Genomic DNA, 20990 nt, shown 5'->3' with positions numbered 1-20990 from the left:
GTTCATGCTCTGTCTCTCTCTGTCCCAAAAATAAAATAAACGTTGAAAAAAAAAAAAAATAAACACTGGTTTTGTTTAAAATAACACACTTGTGTAAATTTCACTTGTACTATTGCATTAGCTTCTTAATTGCCCCTTTCACTATCTACTGGGTCCCCACACAATTTGTTCTCCATAGACTACAGATCCTGGTAAAACATATATTTGATTATGTCTCTCTCCTGCTTAAAAATCCCCCAGATGTTTCCCACTGCCCTTAGAATTCAGTCCAAGATAGTTGGGAGACCATATAGACACCACACAATCTAGTTCCTGCTTGCTTTTCCAAACTCATTTCACCCCACACTCTACCCTTTCTCTGTGATCCCTCTCTTCCCTGGCCTTTCCATTACTCAAAAATGCCAGCCCTTTCACCTCAGGGTCTTCCTACAAACTTTAAAGTTTGTTTGTTTTCTCCCCCATTGATATTCTGGCTACACTGTCAACTAGTGTCATTTCCTCAGAAGCCTTCCTTATTTTCAAACTTGTCATTCTCCACACTCCTTCCTGGTCACAATGCACTTTTGGTACCTTCTCCCCATAGTCCAATCTACATCTCTGCAGAAGCCTCCAATAAATTAATTCTTCAACATCCAGATTCTCCATCCATCAGTCCATCCTAATACCAATTACTTATTCATTTATGTTTGTTTCACACTTGCTTTTCTTTCCCATTATTGCTCTAGTCTCCAATCCTTCCCCTTGGGTTCTAAAATTGCCTTGGGCATCAACTCTGGTCTACACAGAAAGTGATAGTTTTTTGAGGGACACCCAACATATATAGACAGTGAAGAGCTTTGCCCCCAGTGAGGGCATAAAAGAGAGGCCATAGAACCCAGATGCTTCCAGAAACCTTCAAACAACTGGCAAAGGAAGCTGATATCAGGTCTGTAATCCTACAGAGAGTCAGAGGAAAAGAGCTCTTGAATTCATGAAATGGTAAATTCCTTTAAGGTACCAGTAAACCTATATAATAATCTCCAAGCAGATCTAGAGGAGGATTAAAATTGTCTATTTTCAAATTTCGCTCTGGTTGGGGGAGGGGTGCTGGTAATATACAAAGATAAGGAACTTGAACACCATCACTGCAGGGGTCAGGCAATGCTGGTCTTAGCTAGAACAAAGTAAACGACGGATTGCTGAGATAAAGAAAAGCCTTTTACGCTTTCCCTCTCTCAGCATTATTTTAGGGGGTCAGGAAATTGACTTTAAACTTTAAATAAATTTGGCTTTTCAGGAGAATGTGCTAAATAAAGGTTAATCCTTTTAGATAATGAGTACAAAAAAAAAATTTTAACTCCAACATATAATTCCATTCTGTAAGATGCTCACCATCTCACCCATACACATCATGGCTTCTGGATTCAACAACTTCTCTCCTGGCATCAAAGCACACAATTCCCAATGATATGAGTCACCTTTGGTGAGATGGCACGTGATAACCTCTTGAGCGACCCAGTTAGGGATGGTTGCTCTAAGCCCTCTACTTCACTCACTAATTCCTGCTCTTTCCCATCCTTTAGTGAACTTGTTGGGAAGCCAGCACCACAGGGAGTACTCTTGTTCTCTATTCATGTTCCCTAAGGTCTGGCTGAGTAGCCTGTAATAGGGCCTAACCTTACTATACATATGATATACATATGTATGATACATGTATGAATGATATATGTATGTATATGACTCTGATGAGACTAATAAATATCTGTGGCAAACGTCATGGGCACTCTAAAAGTCAACTGAAGTGTTGACTAGCACTAAATAACTAGATATATTTTGTTAAGATAGTATACAATCACCTAAAAGGTATGGCCTGTTGCATACTCTCTCATTAACCGGGAGTGGGTTTAATTAAGTAGGGCACCCAAGTTAGATACCACTTAAGTCAGGTGAATTATATGTATCATTATCATTTTCATTAACTTATTCACATTAGAATTTCCCAGACAAAACGCCAAAACTCTCTTGAGTCTCTTGATGCCTGATAGCTACCTCTTTCTTCTTTTTGTCTGTCAGGGGCTATTTCTGCCCTTTCCTGAGACTTAGAAACCAAAAGGAAGTCAAGCACAGTAACTGGGAGAAGGAGATGATCAGTTAAAAAAGTTTAGGACCTCCTGACATATATATTTAGCTACCTTATATCCCTTCTGAAACAAGCTTAATGTTATTTGTGATATGACCCAACTGTTAAAAGCATGGCTGGGCATTTAGAACTGCTTGATTCAAGGGCTGCCTGGGTGGCTCAGTTGGTTAAGCTTCTGAATTCGGCTCAGGTCATGATCTCGCATTTTGTTAGTTCTAGTCCCAAATCGGGATGTGTGCTAACAGCTCAGAGCCTGAAGCCTGCTTCAGATTCTGTGTCTTCCTCTCTCTTTCTCTGTCCCTCCCCCACTTGCACTCTGTCTCTCTCTCAAAAATAAGTAAACATTAAAAAAAAAAGAATTTTATAAAACTGCTTGGTTCAAATAGGGTTCTGTTATTTATTGTGAAACCCAAGTTCAAGTTACTTAACCTCTTGGATCCTCAGATGCCTCACTAATAACACAGAAACGATAACAGTACCTATCTCATATGGCTTTGGGGAGAATTATCAGGATAATACATGGGAAGTACTTCCTACAGTGTAAGGCACAGAATAAGCCTTCAAAAAATGTTAGCTTTTATCATTTAACATTACTATCACTAACGTGACCAAAGTATCAAAGTATCTATTTATTACATTAAAATTTAAAAAATCAAAGAAAGAATTCTTCTAATATTAATATATATTATATAATATTAGTATAATTTAATATAAAAATAATAAATACTATCAATATAAAAATAATTTGAAAACAGTATCATGATTTATAAATATTACATGTTAGATATCATGCTGATTACCTATATCAATGTTTTCTCTTCCCAGTGCCACAAGCGAGAGAAATAGTATTTCTCTATATAAACTCCTAGGGGGGAAAAGGAGTGGAGAAGATATTATTACTCATTGGTCTCTATATTCTGTACAAAATATTTATGCTAATTTAAGCGTGAAATAATCATACAAATTACTAAGCCAGTAACAGGAATCTGCTTGGAGGAACAATACATTCATTTAAGACAGACTTACCTCTGTCTTTTAAAATGAGGGCATTTATTCAGGGTCTCTAAAATCTGACTCATTGGTCCATAGACATCATTCATTTTAATGCTTTTTACCATATTTTTCAATAGTTCCTGGTTAAATGAATTATCACCTTTTTGCAATAAATGGACCATTGGATACTTTTGGGCTACAAAAGAACAAAAGAGCAAATGAAGGAAAATGTGTATAAAGGACAACATAATTAAGCAGCAACTGACAGTTATGAAAGAAGTTACAAAGCCCCCAAAACAAATTAAGGGCAATAGATAAAGGAACAGAAATCTAAGAATGAAGAAAGAAAAGAAAAGGGAAAAAAAATAAGACACATAATGATAAAAATAGGCCTAAAGCTTTCTGTGGCCTCAGACAAAAACTAAAAGTGCTGTTTTCCTTAATACAGCCCCTGGAGGAAATTGTAAATCAGCAGCTTGGGATGGAAACAAATGTGTAAAAAGAAGCAGCTGGGACAAGCAATGTGCTAAAAGCAAACTCCACAAAACATAACCCCTTCAGCACATACAAAGCACCACTCAAGAAACAAAACCAAAAAAACAAAAAAACCCTTGACCTCCACGGAAGATAGCACTAAAAACATCAAACTTAACACTCACTCTCAAATAAAAGAGTACGATTTTGACCTGTAAGACAAAAAGTAGTATAGTAAAATAAATGTTATTATACATTAGTTTAGGCTTGTAAAACAAGTAGAGATCACTCTCATATGAACAAAGTCAGCATTCTGTGACAGTACTTACTGTGGGCATTCCAGAGGATGTACAAGGGCTGTCCCGGATCCTGATGTAATTTCATATTGTCCCATAACATCTGTATTAAAACATATTTACTATCTTCAGACATACAGTGGCGAGGAATCTGTGTTGAAGAACCAACAGATATTCATTAATGATCCTTACAAATACTTTTTAGGATAAATGTGTGCAAGAGAGAAAAGAGAACAGAAAATGATTGGTTTGTATGCATTTTGTCTCTACTGAAGGAAGATCAGCCAAGAAGCTAATGATCTCTAAAGTAACAGATTTAACTAAGGACTGAGATCAGTAAGAAAGGGTGCCATGAAGGTCTAATCCTGACCAGCTTATGATTGAGGGGTCAACAGAAAAAGGAATCCAGGAGCCTCATGATACATCAGTCTAAGACCCTACCCTAGATAACTCACTGAGATGACCTCTTGGTCATTCCTTCATCATGTACTGAAAATCCAAAGCACATGCACCATCACAGACATGAATACAAGTAGGCAGAAAAAGTTCCTGAATGTAGAAACTTGGCGATTTAGTGGTGGTGATACATATGAAGAAGTAAAACACTTTTATAGGACAATATATCAAAAATACAAGTAAACATATAACAACCTATCTAAATGTTAAGCAAAAACTCAGACTAAAGGACTGAAAAGAATGGTAGCACATGGCTGAAAAAGGAATTATAGACATCCTCCTAAAAACGTGTAAGGCTCGTTTTTGAAGGAGGTAGGAGACATGAGTGGGGCCAACTCACAGACTCTTCTCATAAAAGCCATTTACAGTTTCTTCTTGAGGCTATGATGAAAACACAGCCCATTCTGTGTAAATTTTACCAGGAGTCTAAAAACATGATCTTGTCTTACTGCTAGGCTGTGAGAAGAAAAATTATCTGTAAATATGACTAAGGCATTTTATTGATCTAATGATTCCGATAATTATTTAAAATATTTAGCATAAAAATACTTTTTTGGTCATTAGGAATATGAAAATATTCCAATGGTGATGATAGCATTGCCTTTTAGATTGAATTTTCATTTTCATACCTTTGAATACTTGTTACAGTGCTCAGAAGAAAGAATCAATCCAGGTAAATTACTGGGTAAGTCAAGACGTCTAAAATACCACACCAGGTTCCAAAACACAATTGGATGATGGTCCACAAAGTCTGCCACTGTTATGGCATGATCACCTTCATTTTCCAATAAGCTTTCGAGTTCCTTCCATACCACTAAAGGACTAAGATAGGGAACAGTGATAGGATCTGGACTTGGGAGATGCCACTCTAATCCTAAAGAATCCTGTTGAATAAATAAAAAACATAAATAGAAAATACAAGATTGGTGATACTAAATCAATTAAAAAACAAAACAATTCCTGTCAATAATTTCCATATAAATGGAAATATACTATAATTGTATCATGAGACTAGAAACTCTTCTTGAGAATTACAAAATTGAAGCCTGTAAGGCTATTTAGGACAAAGGGAACAAAATCATATGTAAATCATCAATGTCCAAATTTAAAAAGACACCAAAATACATACTGTAGCTCCTTGTAAAGTAGTTGGCAGGCTGCCTGTAGAAATGAGTTTCTGCCCTCCAGGGTCTTCCTTATCCAAGGGGCCATAAGTACTAACACTCCTGGCCATTGGAAATAGTGGACATTTTGACACAGCTGTTTTTGATCTATCAGCAGGGATCTGAATACTTCGGGCACATGTATTTTCCAGCAGTTTAGATTTGCTTCGGCATTGACAAAAGAAAAAAAGCACATCATTCTTTAGATTTACTTTTATTCAGAAAGACCAGCTCTTTAGTATCAGAACTGGATATGCAGCAAAATTATCAAAGGAAAGATGTTACTTCAGCTGCATCTGGTAAACAGGATATGGATATATATATATACACACATATGTATATATATATACACACACACACACATATATTTTATATATATATAAAACAGAAATATATATAATATGATATAATATATATCATATATATATCACAGGGTCAAACCCACGAACTGGGAGATCATGACCTGAGCTGAAGTCAGATCGTAACCACCTGAGCCGCCCAGGTGCCCCTTTTAAGTAGTCTGATCATGTTAAGTTTCCAGAGAACTTTAAATACTCAAAAGTTATTCACTTATTAAAAACATTTAGTGGACAGCTTTTAAAAAAATATTTATTTATTTACTTACTTATTTTGAGAGAGAGAGAGAGCATGAGAAGGGGAGGGGCAGAGGGAGTGGGAAAGAGATAAAGAATCCCAAGCAGGCTCTGCGCTAAACCTGATGTGGGGCTCAAACTCACAAACCCTGAGATCCTGACCTGAACTGAAGAGTCAGATGCTTAACTAACTAAGCCACCCAGGCGCCCCTAGTGGACAATTCTAATCCCAGCAGGAGCCACAGCAGGCCCAGAGGATACAAAGCAGAGAAAATAGGCACCTCTTACTTCAGGAGTCACAAGCTAGTCACAAGCTAGTCTCAGAGAAAGGGCTGTACTTAACGTATCATGAGAGAAGATGCGCACACAGATTTGTGAGTTTGCTGCCTAAGCACTCAGGATCAAACAGGTCCCGCCAGCCTACCAGTACTCTGCAGGCACTTTCTCTTGCACATGCAGTTACCTATATGACTCAACCTGCCCAGCTATATAGATTGGGTATCTGGCACGCCTCCAAAATGGAGTCGATTTCTGCATTTGTTTTCAGTGTAAATTCACTTATATTAGGCTTACTGTATAAGTGTTAGTTTGATTTTACAGTTCCTCTAGCAGCTCCAAATGTTTTCTCAGATTATTAAATATTCCAAAGTAGAAGTAAGTTAGTACTCATTTAATTCCTGAAGAGACAAGGGATAAGAGAAAGATGTTCACTGTAAACTTCAAGTGTTCTACAGAATTTTTACTTTTTTTTAAGAAGGTGCTATCCAACATGGGGTGGCTTGAACTCACCACCCTGAGATCAAGAGTCACGTGTTCTACTGACTGAGCCAGTCAGGTGCCCTAGAATTTTTACTTTCATTTTTGTAATTTTTAAAATTGTCTAAACAATTTTATGTAATTTCTACACCCAATAATGGGGCTCAAACACACAACCCCAAGATCAAGAGTCATAGGCTCCACTGACTGAGCCAGCTGGGTACCCCTAGAATTTTTACTTTTAAAACACTAGTAAACATTATCATATAAGAATTATACAGCTTAGGGGCACCTGGGTGGCTCAGTCAGTTGAGCATTTGGCTCTTGATTTTGGCTCAGGTCATGATCTCAGGGTTGGGGTATCAAGACCCATGTTGGGCTCTGTACTTTTCCTCTCTTTCTCTCTCTCTCTGTCCCCTCTCCTCCACTCGCACTCTGTCTAAAAAAACAATAAAAAGAATTACACAGCTTAAACTCTGGGGATTCATAAAGCATAAACCATAACTATTTAAACATTTAGGTTTTCTTTTTTAAATGTTTATTTTTTTGTTCCCAACTGTGTTGATGGTTGTATAACTCTGTGAATAATATACTAAAAACCTTTGGTTTATATAAATGGGAGAATGCTAAGTGGGGGAACTTTAATGTGTGAATTATGTATCAAGAAAGCTCTTACCACCCCCTACTCATCCCCGCCCCCCAAAAAGGAGTTGCTCTCTTTCCTCTGATGTTAAACTGGTAGAATAAAAACTTGAAACTGCTAGTGACCAAATAAATAAATAAACGTTTATTTTATTTTTGAGAGAGAGCGAGGGCGGGCAGAGAGAGAGGGACAGAGGATCTGAAGCAGACTCCTCACTGACAGCAGAGAGCCTAACTCAGGGCTTGAACCTACAAACCTTGAGATCATGATCCAAGTTGAAACCCAGAGTCAGACACTCAACCAAATGAGTCACCCAGGCACCCCAAACATTTAGGTTTTTAGAGAGTTTAATAATCTTTTAACGTGTAAAAATTTAAGATTGATTACGAATCTATTATACACAGAAATTTTACATGTTCAGCTGATTTTTCTGTCGTTTTCAGAAACGTGTAATATAGGTTGTTAAAATATAGTTCCCCATAATCATAGTTACCTATTGAGATCAAAATTCCCTTGAACAGAGATAACAGATGTGTCAAGACCAGTGGCTGATGTTGAGATACAAGACTGCCTTGTCTGACTTGAAAAGGAGGATGGAAAATGCATATTTTCTGTAGATGGGCTTGACTTCAGAAAGTACCTGCAATGTGAATCAAAGGAACTTCTTGAGAAAAGAAATATTCTGGGCAATATGATCCTTAAACATGAAGGAAAGAGAAAGCATAAATCATTACCTTCCAGGTCGTCTTAAATCTCTTATTTCAATATTCAGAAAAGGCAAGAAAAGATTGCCACAAAACGGGCATGTAGTATTGAGATTTGAATCATCTGCTGTCCAGCCAGCCATGATTTCCTCATCATGGACAAGACAATCGCAAGTTCTACACCGAGAGCAACTTGAGATAAGGACCTATGGGAGAAAACAGCATTATAAAGTGAGCCTGTGGGAGATATTATGAATTAAAAATTATTTCAATCCATAAATCTACTGGAAAACTAAAACTCAGAAGGATTCAGAAGTTACAAACAAAAGAAAAAATAGATTACATTCAGTGTATTATATAATAGACTCATCTTTCACTATTTCAGCTAAATCTATTTCAAAATTTTTACCTCAAGGGAACCTTGCACTTAAGTAAGCATTTTTACCATTATAATTAATGCTAAGCCTGCCATGGCTTTATTAATGAAAAAGTGAACCCAAACACTAATTTGCTAATACTCCAAATCAGTACATGTACTTACACATTATGAATCTGTGTGCTACTCACAGTGTGGTCACCAGACAAGTGTGGGTCCACAAACTCTTAGTGGTTAGGGGTAAGTAAAGAAACTAAGAAGAGGACTTAGAAACTTTCAAAGAATTGGTCATTGCTTCAATATTTAAGTTTGTGATCAACATACCATATTTTATAAGACTTAGCCATGATAGACTGGAAATTAAAAACGGCAACAAAGGGCACCTGGGTGGCTCAGTTAAGTGTTTGACACTTGATTTTGGCTCAGGTTCATGAGATAGAGCCCGCACTGAGCATGGGGTCTGCTTATTCTCTCTCTCTCTCTCTCTCTCTCTCTCTCTCTCTCTCTCTCTCCCCCCCTGCCCCTCCCCACTGGCTTGCGCAAGCATGTGCACTCTCTCTCAAAAAAAAAAGTGTTGCTATAGATAAATGTAAATGCTGTGATTACAATATGGAAATTCCTGAAGCCATCAGAAACTTTGCCAATTGTACTACCAGTGCTCATCATTTATTTTCCAGCCTCATGCAAATCTATTTTCCAAATTTATGCCAATTGGCTTAGAAAAGCAACAACACTCACGAATGTATCTGGAAGTAACTTTTACACAAAAATTAGGGACAGGGCACCTGGGTGGCTCAGTAGGTTAAGCGTCCAACTTCTGCTCCTGATCTCATGGTTCATGGGTTCAGGCCCCATGCTGGCCTCTGTGCTGACAGTTCGCAGCCTGGAGCCTGCTTCGGATTCTGTGTCACCCTCTCTCTCTGCCCCTCCCCCGTTGTCTCTCTCTCTCTCTCTCTCTCTCTCAAAATAAACACTAAAAACATTTTTAAAACTTAGGGACAATTTTTAAAGTGTAAAAGTGTAACTTTTTCCTCGTGAGCAAATAGGACATACAAGAAGCATATTGAACAGTTATTCACGTCAAACCGACACAAAGAATGAAAAACATGATGGAAAAATGGCACACTAATGCTAAACTGCTCCATGCCCCTCCTCAACACTGCTATGCCACGTGCTTGCACAGCAAAGCTGGTTTGTAAGGGATTCAGATGTAAAATAAAAATTTAAAGGGAACAGGGGAGCTTGGGTGGCTCAGTTGGTTGAGTGTCCGACTTCGGCTCAGGTCATGATCTCGCGGTTTGTGGGTTCGAGCCCCTCATCCTGCTGTGTGCTGACAGAGCCTGGAGCCTGCTTTGGATTCTTTGTCTCCCTCTCTCTCTGCCCCTCCCGTTCTCGCATGCTCTCTCTCTCAAAAATAAATCAACATTAAAACAATTTTTTTTTAATTCAAAGGGAACATACATATAACAAGGGATAACTAGAAATACTGAAAATGAAAATGCTTTTATATGTTAATAAATGCAAAGGAAGCATGGGACTTTTCTAAAAAGGTAAAGCAGTAGGACTTCAGTGTTCTGAAGAACTGGATACTTTCAGTTTATTCAGGTGCCATATATACATTCTGAAATTTTCAGATGCTCTGTTTAACTTTTCAGTTACTCCACCCCAAGCCACGAATACTTAAAAAACAGAAGTTTTCTAAGTAGTATAAGCAGTACAGGAAGATGCTCTTTTGATTCAAATCGTACCTCCATTGCATAGTTCTGGAAGATATTTGTATTACTTGTGTTGCAGGAAGATGCCACTTCTGACTTCCCAGGTAGGGCAAACTTCGACAGGGATCCTGCTCATGATTAAAAAACAAAAAGCAAAACCATTACAATTAATGACAAAGGCTATGAAAATCTTTCACTTTCATAAATCCTCTGATAAAATGTCAAACTGTTCTGTTTAAAATAGTAATTTAAGAAATAAACCAAATAAATAGTGAAAAAATGCTTTTAAGGCATACATTTTTGTTTTGAGTACAAACCTAAGGACATGTGCTCTAATCCTACAGATCCCCACATGCTAGGGGTGTTCACTCACTACTCACTGAGGAAGCGCTTTGTGCATACAGGCATTCCAATTATTTGTCATTACCATTTCGCTGTTTCTATTTTTCCATGTTTAAAATCCAAGAATGTGGGGGCGCCTGGGTGGCTCAGCAGGTTAAGTGCCGACTTCGACTCAGGTCATGATCTTGTGGTTCGTGAGTTCGAGCCCCATGTCAGGCTCTGTGTGGACAGCTCAGAGCCAGGAGCCTGCTTCGGATTCTGTGTCTCCCTCTCTCTCTGTCCCTCCCCAGCTTGTGCTGTCTTTCTCTCTCTCTCAAAAATAATAAACATTAAAAAAATACAAGAATGTGTTCAGTTTTAAGGTCTAAAACATGTAAAATACCTAATTTTATTTCCCATCATAAAAAGATTTACTAGCAATTCTCTGTCTTGTAAGGATCTTTTAAGATCTGGTGCAGTAATCTTGTTCTTAAACATGAGGGAAGAATTTCCAAATGTATTCTTCAGAGTAATGGATATTAGTAGGTATTAAAACAACAACAACAAAAAGAACAACAAGGGGAGTTCTGTGGCCAAATCACTTGTTGACAGTGGCTATTGTATCTTGTTAGTAAAACTGGAGGTAAGCCATACCATTTCTTTTCTTTTTTTTCTCAATAGTTACAAAATGTTATAAACACTTACATTTTTATAAAGTAAAGGTAAAAATAAGTCATGGGATAAACTACCAGTTCACAAGAAATAAAGAAGGGAAAACGTGTTCAACACCAGTCATGGGGATGCAATCGGCATAATCCAGACGAATGACCTGATTGCTTCCGTAAATAAATGACGATGAAAAAAAATTGCTCTAGATCTGCCACCACTGGTCCTAGGTTGTGCCTCACATGTGCGTTGAGAGGGACAGAGAGAGCTGAAGCCTCACATCAACCTTTAAGCTACTGAGAGCTGGTGGTATTGCAGTCCTTTCCTGCATGGTTCCCCATAACCCTCTGTAATTCCTCTCTGCTAAAGCTAGTTGAAAACTCCCTTCTCATACCTTCTATTAGGCTTGAGTAATGTAATTATTTATGTGGGCAGCCTACCTTCTGTATCTAATTAATCTAGAGCACAGAATAAATATTCATTGTGATAAATATGAATCAGGCTATAAGGTAACTTTTATTTCTTAGCATAATAAATTGTTCTTGTCTATTCAAAAGAGGTGGGGGGAGGTGATTTCTTCACGAATGGATGACAAGATGGAAAAAAAGAGAGGTAACAAAGATAAAACATATCTTAGGAAAACATATGTTAACAGACATATTAACCAGATGCGACAAGTGGACCTTGTCTGGATCCCAATTTGAACAAACCACCTAAAAAAGAGCTTTATGAGATAAATATGAAAATTTAAACTAAGTGAATATTTGATATAAAATGTTATATATTATCACATTAAAAATATAACATTATAATTATGTTTACAAACAGCAAATGCTTCACAAAAGATACATGCTATAAGAGTTCCTAACTGGCCATGCTAACATACAGTGTTAGAAGACAACGTTCATCTGTGAAGGGAGCAGTGACTAGATGTGGGCAGGACAGGAGGGTCTGGATGTTGTTAATGTTCTGTTTCTTGATCTGAGTGCTGGTTACTTAGGGGTAACCTGAATACTGATAATTGAGTAACCTGAAATGTATTTACATACATAAAAGTATACGCATTACATGCATATTAATAAAATTAAAAATAAGTTTATGAAATACATGATTTTACTAAAATGTTAAAAAAATTTTTTTGAAAAGAAAACCCCTGGCCCCAAAATGCATCACTAAGGCTGAATTCCCAAAAGGGCTTTATATCTAATCTAATTGCAGTTTCAACCTCCCTTAGAGTATAGTTTTAACCAGTCAGTCAGGAATTTTCCAACCAGTGCCAAGGAGTCTGCCACATGGGCCCCTCCATCTCACAAAGGAAGATGAAGTCATCTGCATGGTAAGACTGCTTCTCCCAAGGGAAAGTGACTTTGCCTGGAAAATTCTTTTTCTTTTGCTAATAACTTTCTTGCCCCACCCTTCTATAAAAACCTTCTGTTTTGTATAATTTGGAGCTCCCTTCTACTTGCTAGATGGCATGCTGCCCAATTCATGAATCGTTTAAGAAAGCCAGTTAGATCTTCAAATTTACTTGGTTGAATTCCGTTTTTTTAACAATATAAAACATTAAAGTCCTTATATTTTAGAGCTACATATTGAAGTACTGATGAATAAAATTATATGCTGTTTGGGATTTACTTAAAAACATTTTTTTTAATGTTTATTTACTTTTGAGACAGAGAGACAGAGTGCAAGCGAGAGAGGGACAGAGAGAGAGGGCTGAAACAGGCTCTAGGCTCTGAACTGTCAGCACAGAACCCAATGTGGGGCTTGAACCCATGAACCATGAGATCATGACCTGAATCAAAGTCGGACACTCAACCGACTGAGCCAAGCAGGCGCCCCTGGGATTTATTTTAAGATAATCCAGTGGGGAAGGAAAAAATGTTGGGACTATAGGAGGGGGAAAGACAAAACAAGACTGGTCATTTGTTGACAATTGTTGCAACTGGGTGAAGGGTAATGGGGATTCATTGTGCTATTCTTTCTACTTCTGTGTACATTTGAAAATCCCCACAACAAAAACTTTTTAAAATAGCAAAGGTGCAAATGAAAAAAATACTATAGTGCGTCCATTCCTCACATCATACATTAGGACAAATTTCAAATGTATTAAATATCTAAATCGGGTGTCAAATCTACTTGTGTATGGCCAAGGGCTAAGAATGGTTTTTAGACTGTTGTGATAAAAAGAAAACGATGGGGCACCTGGGTGGCTCAGTTGGTTAAGTGTCCGACTTCGGCTCAGCTCATGATCTCACAGTTCGTGGGTTCGGGCTCTGGGCTGACAGTTCAGAGACAGGAGCGTGCTTCAGATTCTGTGTCTCCCTATCTCTCTGCCTCCCCTCCCACCCACCCCCCCCCCCCAAGCTCATGCTCTGTCTGTCTCTCTCTCAAAAATAAACATTAAAAAAAAATTTTTTTTAAAGAAAATGAGAAAAAAAGAATATGTGACAGATGTATGTGGCCCACAAAACCTAAACTATTTAAAGCAGGCCCTTTACAGAGAAAGTCTGCTGAACTCAGAAAATGTTAGAAAGAAAACTAAACAAGTGTCAGAAGAAAACATTGGCGAACTCTGGAAGGGGAAATCTTTCCTAATACCTCAAAATCCAGAAGGAGTCAGGGAAATGCTGAGAAATTTGATGACATAAAATTAAAAACTTCTGTGTGGCAAAAATACCCACAGAAATTTAACACACTTGGAAGGAAGTATCTGACAATTATATGACACAAAGGATTCCCTAATATAAAAAAAGAACTATCAAAACTTAAAAAAAAAAAAAGGGCCAACAAGTGAAACGCAGGCAAAAGATAGTCCATAGAAAAAGAAATACAAATAGTCCTTGAACACATAAAAAGTTACTCAACTTACAAGAGTAATATAAATGAAACCAAACTGGAATACAGTCCTCACCTATCACATGGCAAAAAATCCAAAAGTGTGCCAACATATTTTGTTGACAAGGCTGTGGGGAAATAGGTATTCTTATATACTGCCAGTGGGAGTGCAAAACAGCATACCCCCGAGGAAGGCAACTTGGCAATACCACTTCAAGGGAGAATTTTTGAGTATCTTCCAAAGATACCCTGTCAAAAATATAATATGACATACATGCATCATAGCATCACTGATAATAGTCAAAGGCTGGACACCTAATGTCCGTCAACAGGGAAGTGATTAAAATGAACTATGACATATCCACAGATGATTGACTATGCAACTGTAAAAATGAATAGGGGACAATACTATGTGATGTGATTTAAGATACATTGTTAAGTGAAAAAAACAAGGAGTGGGAAAGTAGGTTACCTTTGAGTAAGAAGCCAAGGAGGCAGTAAGAACACACACATCCCTATATTTTTAAAGCAGCAGCAATGAAGGATAAACCAAAATGAATAAAAATGGTTACTTCTAGGCACAGGGAGAAAACCAGATGAAGGGGTGGAGCTGGAAGGCACACCTCTCTAAAAGTGCCTGGGTTTCTTACTGTTTTGGAGATCTGGAGCTACGCAAATCTTTTACAAAATTAAAACAAAGGAAAAAAAGTAAAGGCACCACATATAAAATGCAGTATGACCAAGCTGTGTGGACACACCTTCTAAGGAGGCAGAACTTTCCAGGCTTGTTCTGCTGAAATCAATTCCCTTAGTCCCTGAAGTGGCACTGCTCTCTTGGGAGGAAGTGGCTCCTTCCAACTCCTGGCAAACATCTTCATCTGTTAAAGAGGTAGATTCAGAATCCTGGGCTCCCACTGAAGAAAGACTGGTACGATCAGAACTTTGATCCTGAGGACATAATTATAAGCTTAATTTCCTTCATATTTAAAGTTAATTACTTAAAATGTCACTCCTAAGGCAGAGGAAATGCCTAATTACTCAGATGATCGATTAATCAACATTACAATGTCTACAGAAAGAAAACAACCGATTTCACAAGGGCTACTAATTTAGACAAACAGCGGGCTGGAAATCATTTAGATAACATTTGGAGTTAGATCAAAGCAGATACCTGCTAGTAAGATACCCTTGGCTGACTTCGAATCTCTTCATTTATTGTTCCTTTTCCTCCCTGCAAATCCCAGCCCAGGATGATACCATTAGAATTGCATTCTATTAAAATTTATGTTTACATTTTATTGTTTTCCATAATAACCTAGGTTTCAAAGACATGTATTTCCAGTTTTCATTTCTGAGAACACCAAAATGTTAAGTTAAATATTTTGCTGGTTACATCAACAATACATATGAACATCTGATAGGTATGAATTTTTGTATAAAGAAAAATATTGGAGTGGGGGTGCCTGGGTGGCTCAGTCAGTTAGCGTCTAACTCTTGATATCAGCTCTGGTCATGATCTTGAGGTTCACAGAATCAAGCCCCACGTTGGGCTGGGCTCTGCACTGGCAGCACAGACTTGCTTGGGAATCTCTCTCTTCCCTTCTCTCTCTGCCCTTCCACAGCTTGCTCTTGCTCTCAAAATAAGTAAATAAACTTAAAAGAAATTTAAATATCTATACTTCTACTGCCCAGATAATACAATTTACATTTTTTTTTTAGTCATGGTGTGTGTGTGTGTGTGTGTGTGTGTGTGTGTGTGTGTGTGTGTTGAGTTGTTCTTTTTTAGGATTTGAACATTTTTATTGGCTTTTTTTGGCTACATCGCATCGTGTTTTTAAAGTGGGCGCTCTAGGAATTAGAATATACACACCTAATCATTTACAGCCTACTTCAAGTTCATATCATACCACTTCATGTATAATAATATAACTAATGAATGTCAGCAGAGTGAATCCCTTTACCACTGTAAAACATGTACCTATGTTGCATATTCCATAACATGTCATAAGTTTTAGGTTGGAGAATTATAAGCATTTTAAGGAATTTAAGAGAGAAAAAAGTACATTTTTTTATTTTATATTACATTATTTTTTTTTTTATATTATACGACTATTTACCATGTATTTTGTTCTTCCTTCATTCCTGCAGATACAGTTTTGCTTGTGGTACCATTTTCTTCAGCCTGAAGAACTTCCTTTAGCATGTTTTATACAGCAGGACTGCTGGCCATGAATTCTTTTCCTTTATCTGAAAATGTGTTTATTTCGCCTTTACCCCTGAGGAATATTTTCACTGGATAAAGAATTCTGGTGGACAGGTCTTTTGGCACATTCATGGTGTGGTTCCAGTGTGTTCTTTCCTCCACGTCTTGTGATAAAAAATATATGGTCATTCAAATCCTCATTCCTCTGTAGGTAATGTGTCATTTGTCTTTAACAGTTTTCAGGATATTTTCTATTAATTCCCCCCACCCCCAGCAGTCATTTTATTAGTAGATGGATATCTTTGCTTTTTAGCAGTTTTGCTTATGTGTGTATAGATGTGGTTTCGAGTTTATCCTATCTAATAGTTTACTGAGCCTCTTACACCTGTAAATCTAAATCTTTTACCAAGTTTGGGAATTTTGAGCCATTATTTATTTCTTCAGATATCTTTTCTACCACAATCCTTTTCTCTAATATTTCTGGAACTCCAATTATATGTTATATCTTTTGATATTGTCCAACAAGTCTCTGAGGCTCTTTCCTCTACCCTCTCCATTCTGCTGAGCCCATCCAATGAGTTTATTTCAGACTTTTTTTTTTTTAGTTATACATTGTGTTTTTCAAAAATAGTTTCTATTTCTTGCTGAGAATTCCTTTTCATTTATCCAAATGTGTTTTTCTTTAACCTCAGGAAACCTGGTTATAATACCTACTTTAGAGTTTCAGTTGGATAATTTCAACATCTGGGTCATCTCAGGGTTGTCTTTCCCTTGAGAACTGGGTCACATTTTCCTGGTTCTTTACCTATCAAGCAATTCTGGATTTTATTTTGGATACCATGAACGTTATATTTTGGAGTCTGGGTACTGTTATAATCTCTTGGAGAACACATGCTTTTGCTACAGCAGGCTGGCAATAAAGTTATGTTCTGATTATAATTTGTGTTTCAATTTTTATAGGCAGTGACTTGATTCTTAGTTTAGTCCTCTAAGCTTCGTCTCTGCTGGTTTGCATTTATCCCATGCACGTGTCGCTCAAGGGACTCTTGTTTGGGGCATTCACGGAATCTGGGAATCCCCTTCTCTCAGATTCCCCTCAAACTCTCCAGCTCACAGTTGCCCCCCTTCTCTGGTTCCTCTGCCCAGGAACTATGGGGTTTCTCTTGAAGTCTCAGCTGCCAGGGCTGTCATGCCACACAGTGACTGGACCTGCTCTTGGGGTGAAGATGCAGGAGAAAAGAAAATGGGGAATTCACCTCTGTCTGGGTCCCTCCCCACAACCTGCCTGCTTTTTCAGAATTCTTAGTTGTTTTTTGTGTTTTGTCTGGAGATTTTAGTTATATTCAGGGGGAGGGATGGGCTTTGGTGGCCTTAAATTACCACAGTGGAACTGGGACTCTCACCCTAATTTTTAGAGATGATATTTGCTGGGTGTAGGAAAACAGGGTGACGGTTTTCTCTCAGCGCTCTAAAGGGGTCTTTCCAGGATCTCCGGACATCAAAGTTTCTGTTCAGAAGACAAGTGTCGGTTTCTTACTGTTGTTCCATTTGAAGGTAAGACAGCTCTTGTCCCTGGCTCCTTCTATGATTTCCTCTTTGTATTCCATTCCCATCTATTTTAACAGGAGATGCCTAAGTATGGTTTTCTTTGCATTTATTCTGCTTGGCATTTGTAGATCTTCTAAATATGTGAGTTGCCATCTTTAGTCACTTCGGGAAAATCTTTGGCAATTCGCTTTTTAAATGTTCCTTCCATCTCATTCTTTCTTCTTTTGGAACTCAGTTACATCAGTGTTAGGCATTGTCACTAAACCCACCTCTGCTTTTGTATTTTCCATTTGTTTTCCCGTCTGTGCTTCAGGGTGGATATTTTTTACTGAGTTTCCATCTAGTTTACTACTTTCTTTTTCTGTGTTTTGTCTGCTGTTAAGTCCAACTACTGAACTACTGCATTCTTAATTTCAAATCTTTTTCAGTTCTAGAATTTATACTTGATTCTTTTTAATGGATAATTATCCAGTGAAACTTTCTACCTTTGCAGCTGTTTTTCACCTTTTCCTCAATTTTCTTGAACATACTAAAAGTATTTCAAAAGTCTCCTGCTAAGTTAACTATTTGGACCACCTGAAGGTCTCTTCCCACTCCCTGTTTTTCTTTTGTGTTTTAGTTACGGTCCCATCTCTTGGTATAGCGATTTTTCATTAAATGATAGAATATAAAAAATTGTATGTAAAAAATTATGAGGACTCTAATGATATTCTTTTCCTCTAGAAAGGGCACACTCTTTCATGTGTTAGATAAAGGCTGATTATCTTCATCTAATCACAGGCTGAGCTGAGAGAAGCCCGGGGTGCAGTTCTGGTCAGTGTAGTCCACCTCTGGTTTGCCAACAGCATGGCTCTGTAGGACTTCTGACCAAGGGCTCCGTGTGCTTATCGAAGCTCCCTGCCTGCACTCCCGCCCCCTAAGAACTTAGGAACTCTTTGCAACTGTATTCCCAACACCGTGAAACTGCTGAAAACTCTTTTTTGTCAGAGACTTTCGGCTTACCTTTTTAGCCTCCTGTCTCATGCACTATCAGTATTTGGAACATATCTTGAAGGAAAAAAATCGGTGTTATTTGAGGACCCTCAAGCCTCTAATTTTGTCTTTCCAGTTTTACGAGATCCCCAAAGCTCTGTGGCCCCCACCTCTCCTCAGTCCTCTGATAAGGGATTTGCAACTCCCAGTTCTGAGCTCAGATTCAACAAATGCCCTCAGGGGAAATGTAGCTGTAGCGTGTCTCCTCTCTGCTATTCTCTTCTTGCTACAATCTTGCCCCAGTACTTTCTAGTTGCTTTAGCAAATGTCTGATGACTTTAAACAGATACTTTATATTTCCTTTAGCTTTTTGCTCTCGAGAGATATGTAGTGGGTCCGTCACAAGCTACTCCATCCTAACTAGGAGGAAAAATCCTATGTCGGCTGATAATTTTGAAGGCATGCTAGACACTACCTGAAAAAAAAAAATCCCCATTTTGAAGGAAATAATGAAGTTCAGTAGGCATTTTCATATAACACTAATTTTGACTCCAGCTACAATCATTTTCGTTCAAAAGTGAACTAAAAACATAACCCTTGGTTAGTGAATTTTCTTTCGAAGTTATTATTCAAGTTCAGGTTCTGATATTTACAAACCTTATGCATCCCAAGATTCCTTTTTGGTCAAGTTGTGTTTAAGAAGAATGGTAAAAACGGACATCTTTGCAAGGAAGGGGCTTTTGGTGGTGGAGGAGGGTAAAAGGGAAAGTAGAAAACACAAACAGAACTTACCTTAGATGAGGTGGTATACATGGTGAATCTTGAATACCATTTGCTGGCTTTCTCTGCAACTCCTTTCCCAGCAGTAAACATACTGTTCCTCAGAACGTCTAGTTTAGGTACTAGCAGTGTATCTAAATTAAATGAAGGTGACGAATGGGTTAATGCATCTTGAGAGTCTTCCCTAAATGAGCAAGTAGGTGAGAAGGCCGGAGAAGACCAGAGTCTGTCCCTTGGTCTCTCCTCAGTTTTCGTGTAACTTTTAGATTTGGTAAGTCTCATCGGCCTAGGAGAATGAGGAGGCAAGCTGGATCTTCTGCACGCCTTGACCAGGGTTGGACTTTTCTTACCAGTTGATTTATCATCACATGCCCGCTGTAAATCAATGCTTGGCGTGCGGCTCGTCAACGGACTGCTCATGTTATTCATATACATCACAATTTCTTCAGCCAAATCACGCCTAGCGGATGGTGTTGAAACGCTTTTGCTGTCATCGTCATCCTCCTCCTCCTCCCCTTTTTGCTGCTGTTCAGTCTCAGCAACCAAAAGGGAGAGGGGATCAAATCCCGTGGCGACATCCGTTTTTTCAGAGGGTTTTACTGAAAAGCTGCTGCTGAGACGCTGAATCCTCTTGGGGTTTTGTGAAGCAACATATCCCACTTTTGACCCATCTGTTTCGCTGTCTAAGTCCTCCAAATCAAAAATAACGGGAGAATCCACTTTATCTGCCAAACAATCGGAACCATCGAAAGGTGTATCGTCATCACTAGATTCCTTTTCTAGACTGTCTCTTTTTGATCTCAAAGGTGGCTTTCCAATATCAAGACTAGTTGGTCTTGTGCTTTTTGAGATCACATCTGAAAGTATTTTTGCGTCAGCTCCTAGTTTTTCGGCCATGTCTCCAGGATTTGCTTCCTGGTTGACTCTACTGAGCACAAGTCCCACCAGTACTCCTCCGCTAAGACTGCGCTCTCTGCTTCCCCAGGAGAGTCGCTGCTGCAAATCAGCTTCGTTGTCACTTTTATGTCTTTTCCTGGAGCATCTACTTGGACTCTTTCCTGTTTCATTTGGACCCTCAAAGGATGACATTAAGAGCAGCTCAGATGTGCTTTCTGAAAAACAAGTCAAGTGTTTTTAGCCATGAAAAATGTCATGTGCAAATGTAAGGTGGCTTACATTTTGAAAACACTAAGTAATGAAAGTGATGATAGCAAGTACTCACTGAATTATTTCCTCTGAGTACCGTCTTATTTGACAGACACCATAACTAGGCACTTTCCTCGCATTATCTACTACAATCATTCCAACATCCTTACAGGTTGAGAAGAAACTGACACTCAGAGAGATTAATTATCTAGCCCAAAGTTACCCAGC

At 38.2% G+C, this 20990-nt stretch overlaps 1 protein-coding gene across 3 annotated transcripts in view; it reads right to left on the bottom strand.

Annotated features, from left to right (window-relative positions):
• DENND4A (DENN domain containing 4A) overlaps positions 1–20990 on the bottom strand; it is a 133080-nt gene that overhangs the window by 11572 nt on the left and 100518 nt on the right. For 2 of the 3 annotated variants that reach the window (XM_027067554.2, XM_053223859.1), the window contains exons 14-24: positions 19629–20728; positions 14872–15061; positions 10322–10416; positions 8228–8403; positions 7987–8133; positions 5468–5666; positions 4968–5222; positions 3916–4033; positions 3772–3798; positions 3146–3308; positions 2920–2984 (exon numbers count right to left, since the gene is read on the bottom strand). In XM_027067554.2, coding sequence (XP_026923355.2) covers positions 2920–2984; positions 3146–3308; positions 3772–3798; positions 3916–4033; positions 4968–5222; positions 5468–5666; positions 7987–8133; positions 8228–8403; positions 10322–10416; positions 14872–15061; positions 19629–20728 — 2535 coding nt within the window. The remainder of the gene's footprint in view (positions 1–2919; positions 2985–3145; positions 3309–3771; positions 3799–3915; positions 4034–4967; positions 5223–5467; positions 5667–7986; positions 8134–8227; positions 8404–10321; positions 10417–14871; positions 15062–19628; positions 20729–20990) is intronic. The other variant, XM_027067557.2, reaches the window with a different exon arrangement.

Source organism: Acinonyx jubatus, chromosome B3 (assembly GCF_027475565.1).
Source record: "Acinonyx jubatus isolate Ajub_Pintada_27869175 chromosome B3, VMU_Ajub_asm_v1.0, whole genome shotgun sequence".
NCBI classification, from domain to species: Eukaryota; Metazoa; Chordata; class Mammalia; order Carnivora; family Felidae; genus Acinonyx; species Acinonyx jubatus.
The sequence above is the reverse complement of the archived record's forward strand: the minus strand, read 5'-3'. Positions and strand labels throughout refer to the sequence as shown.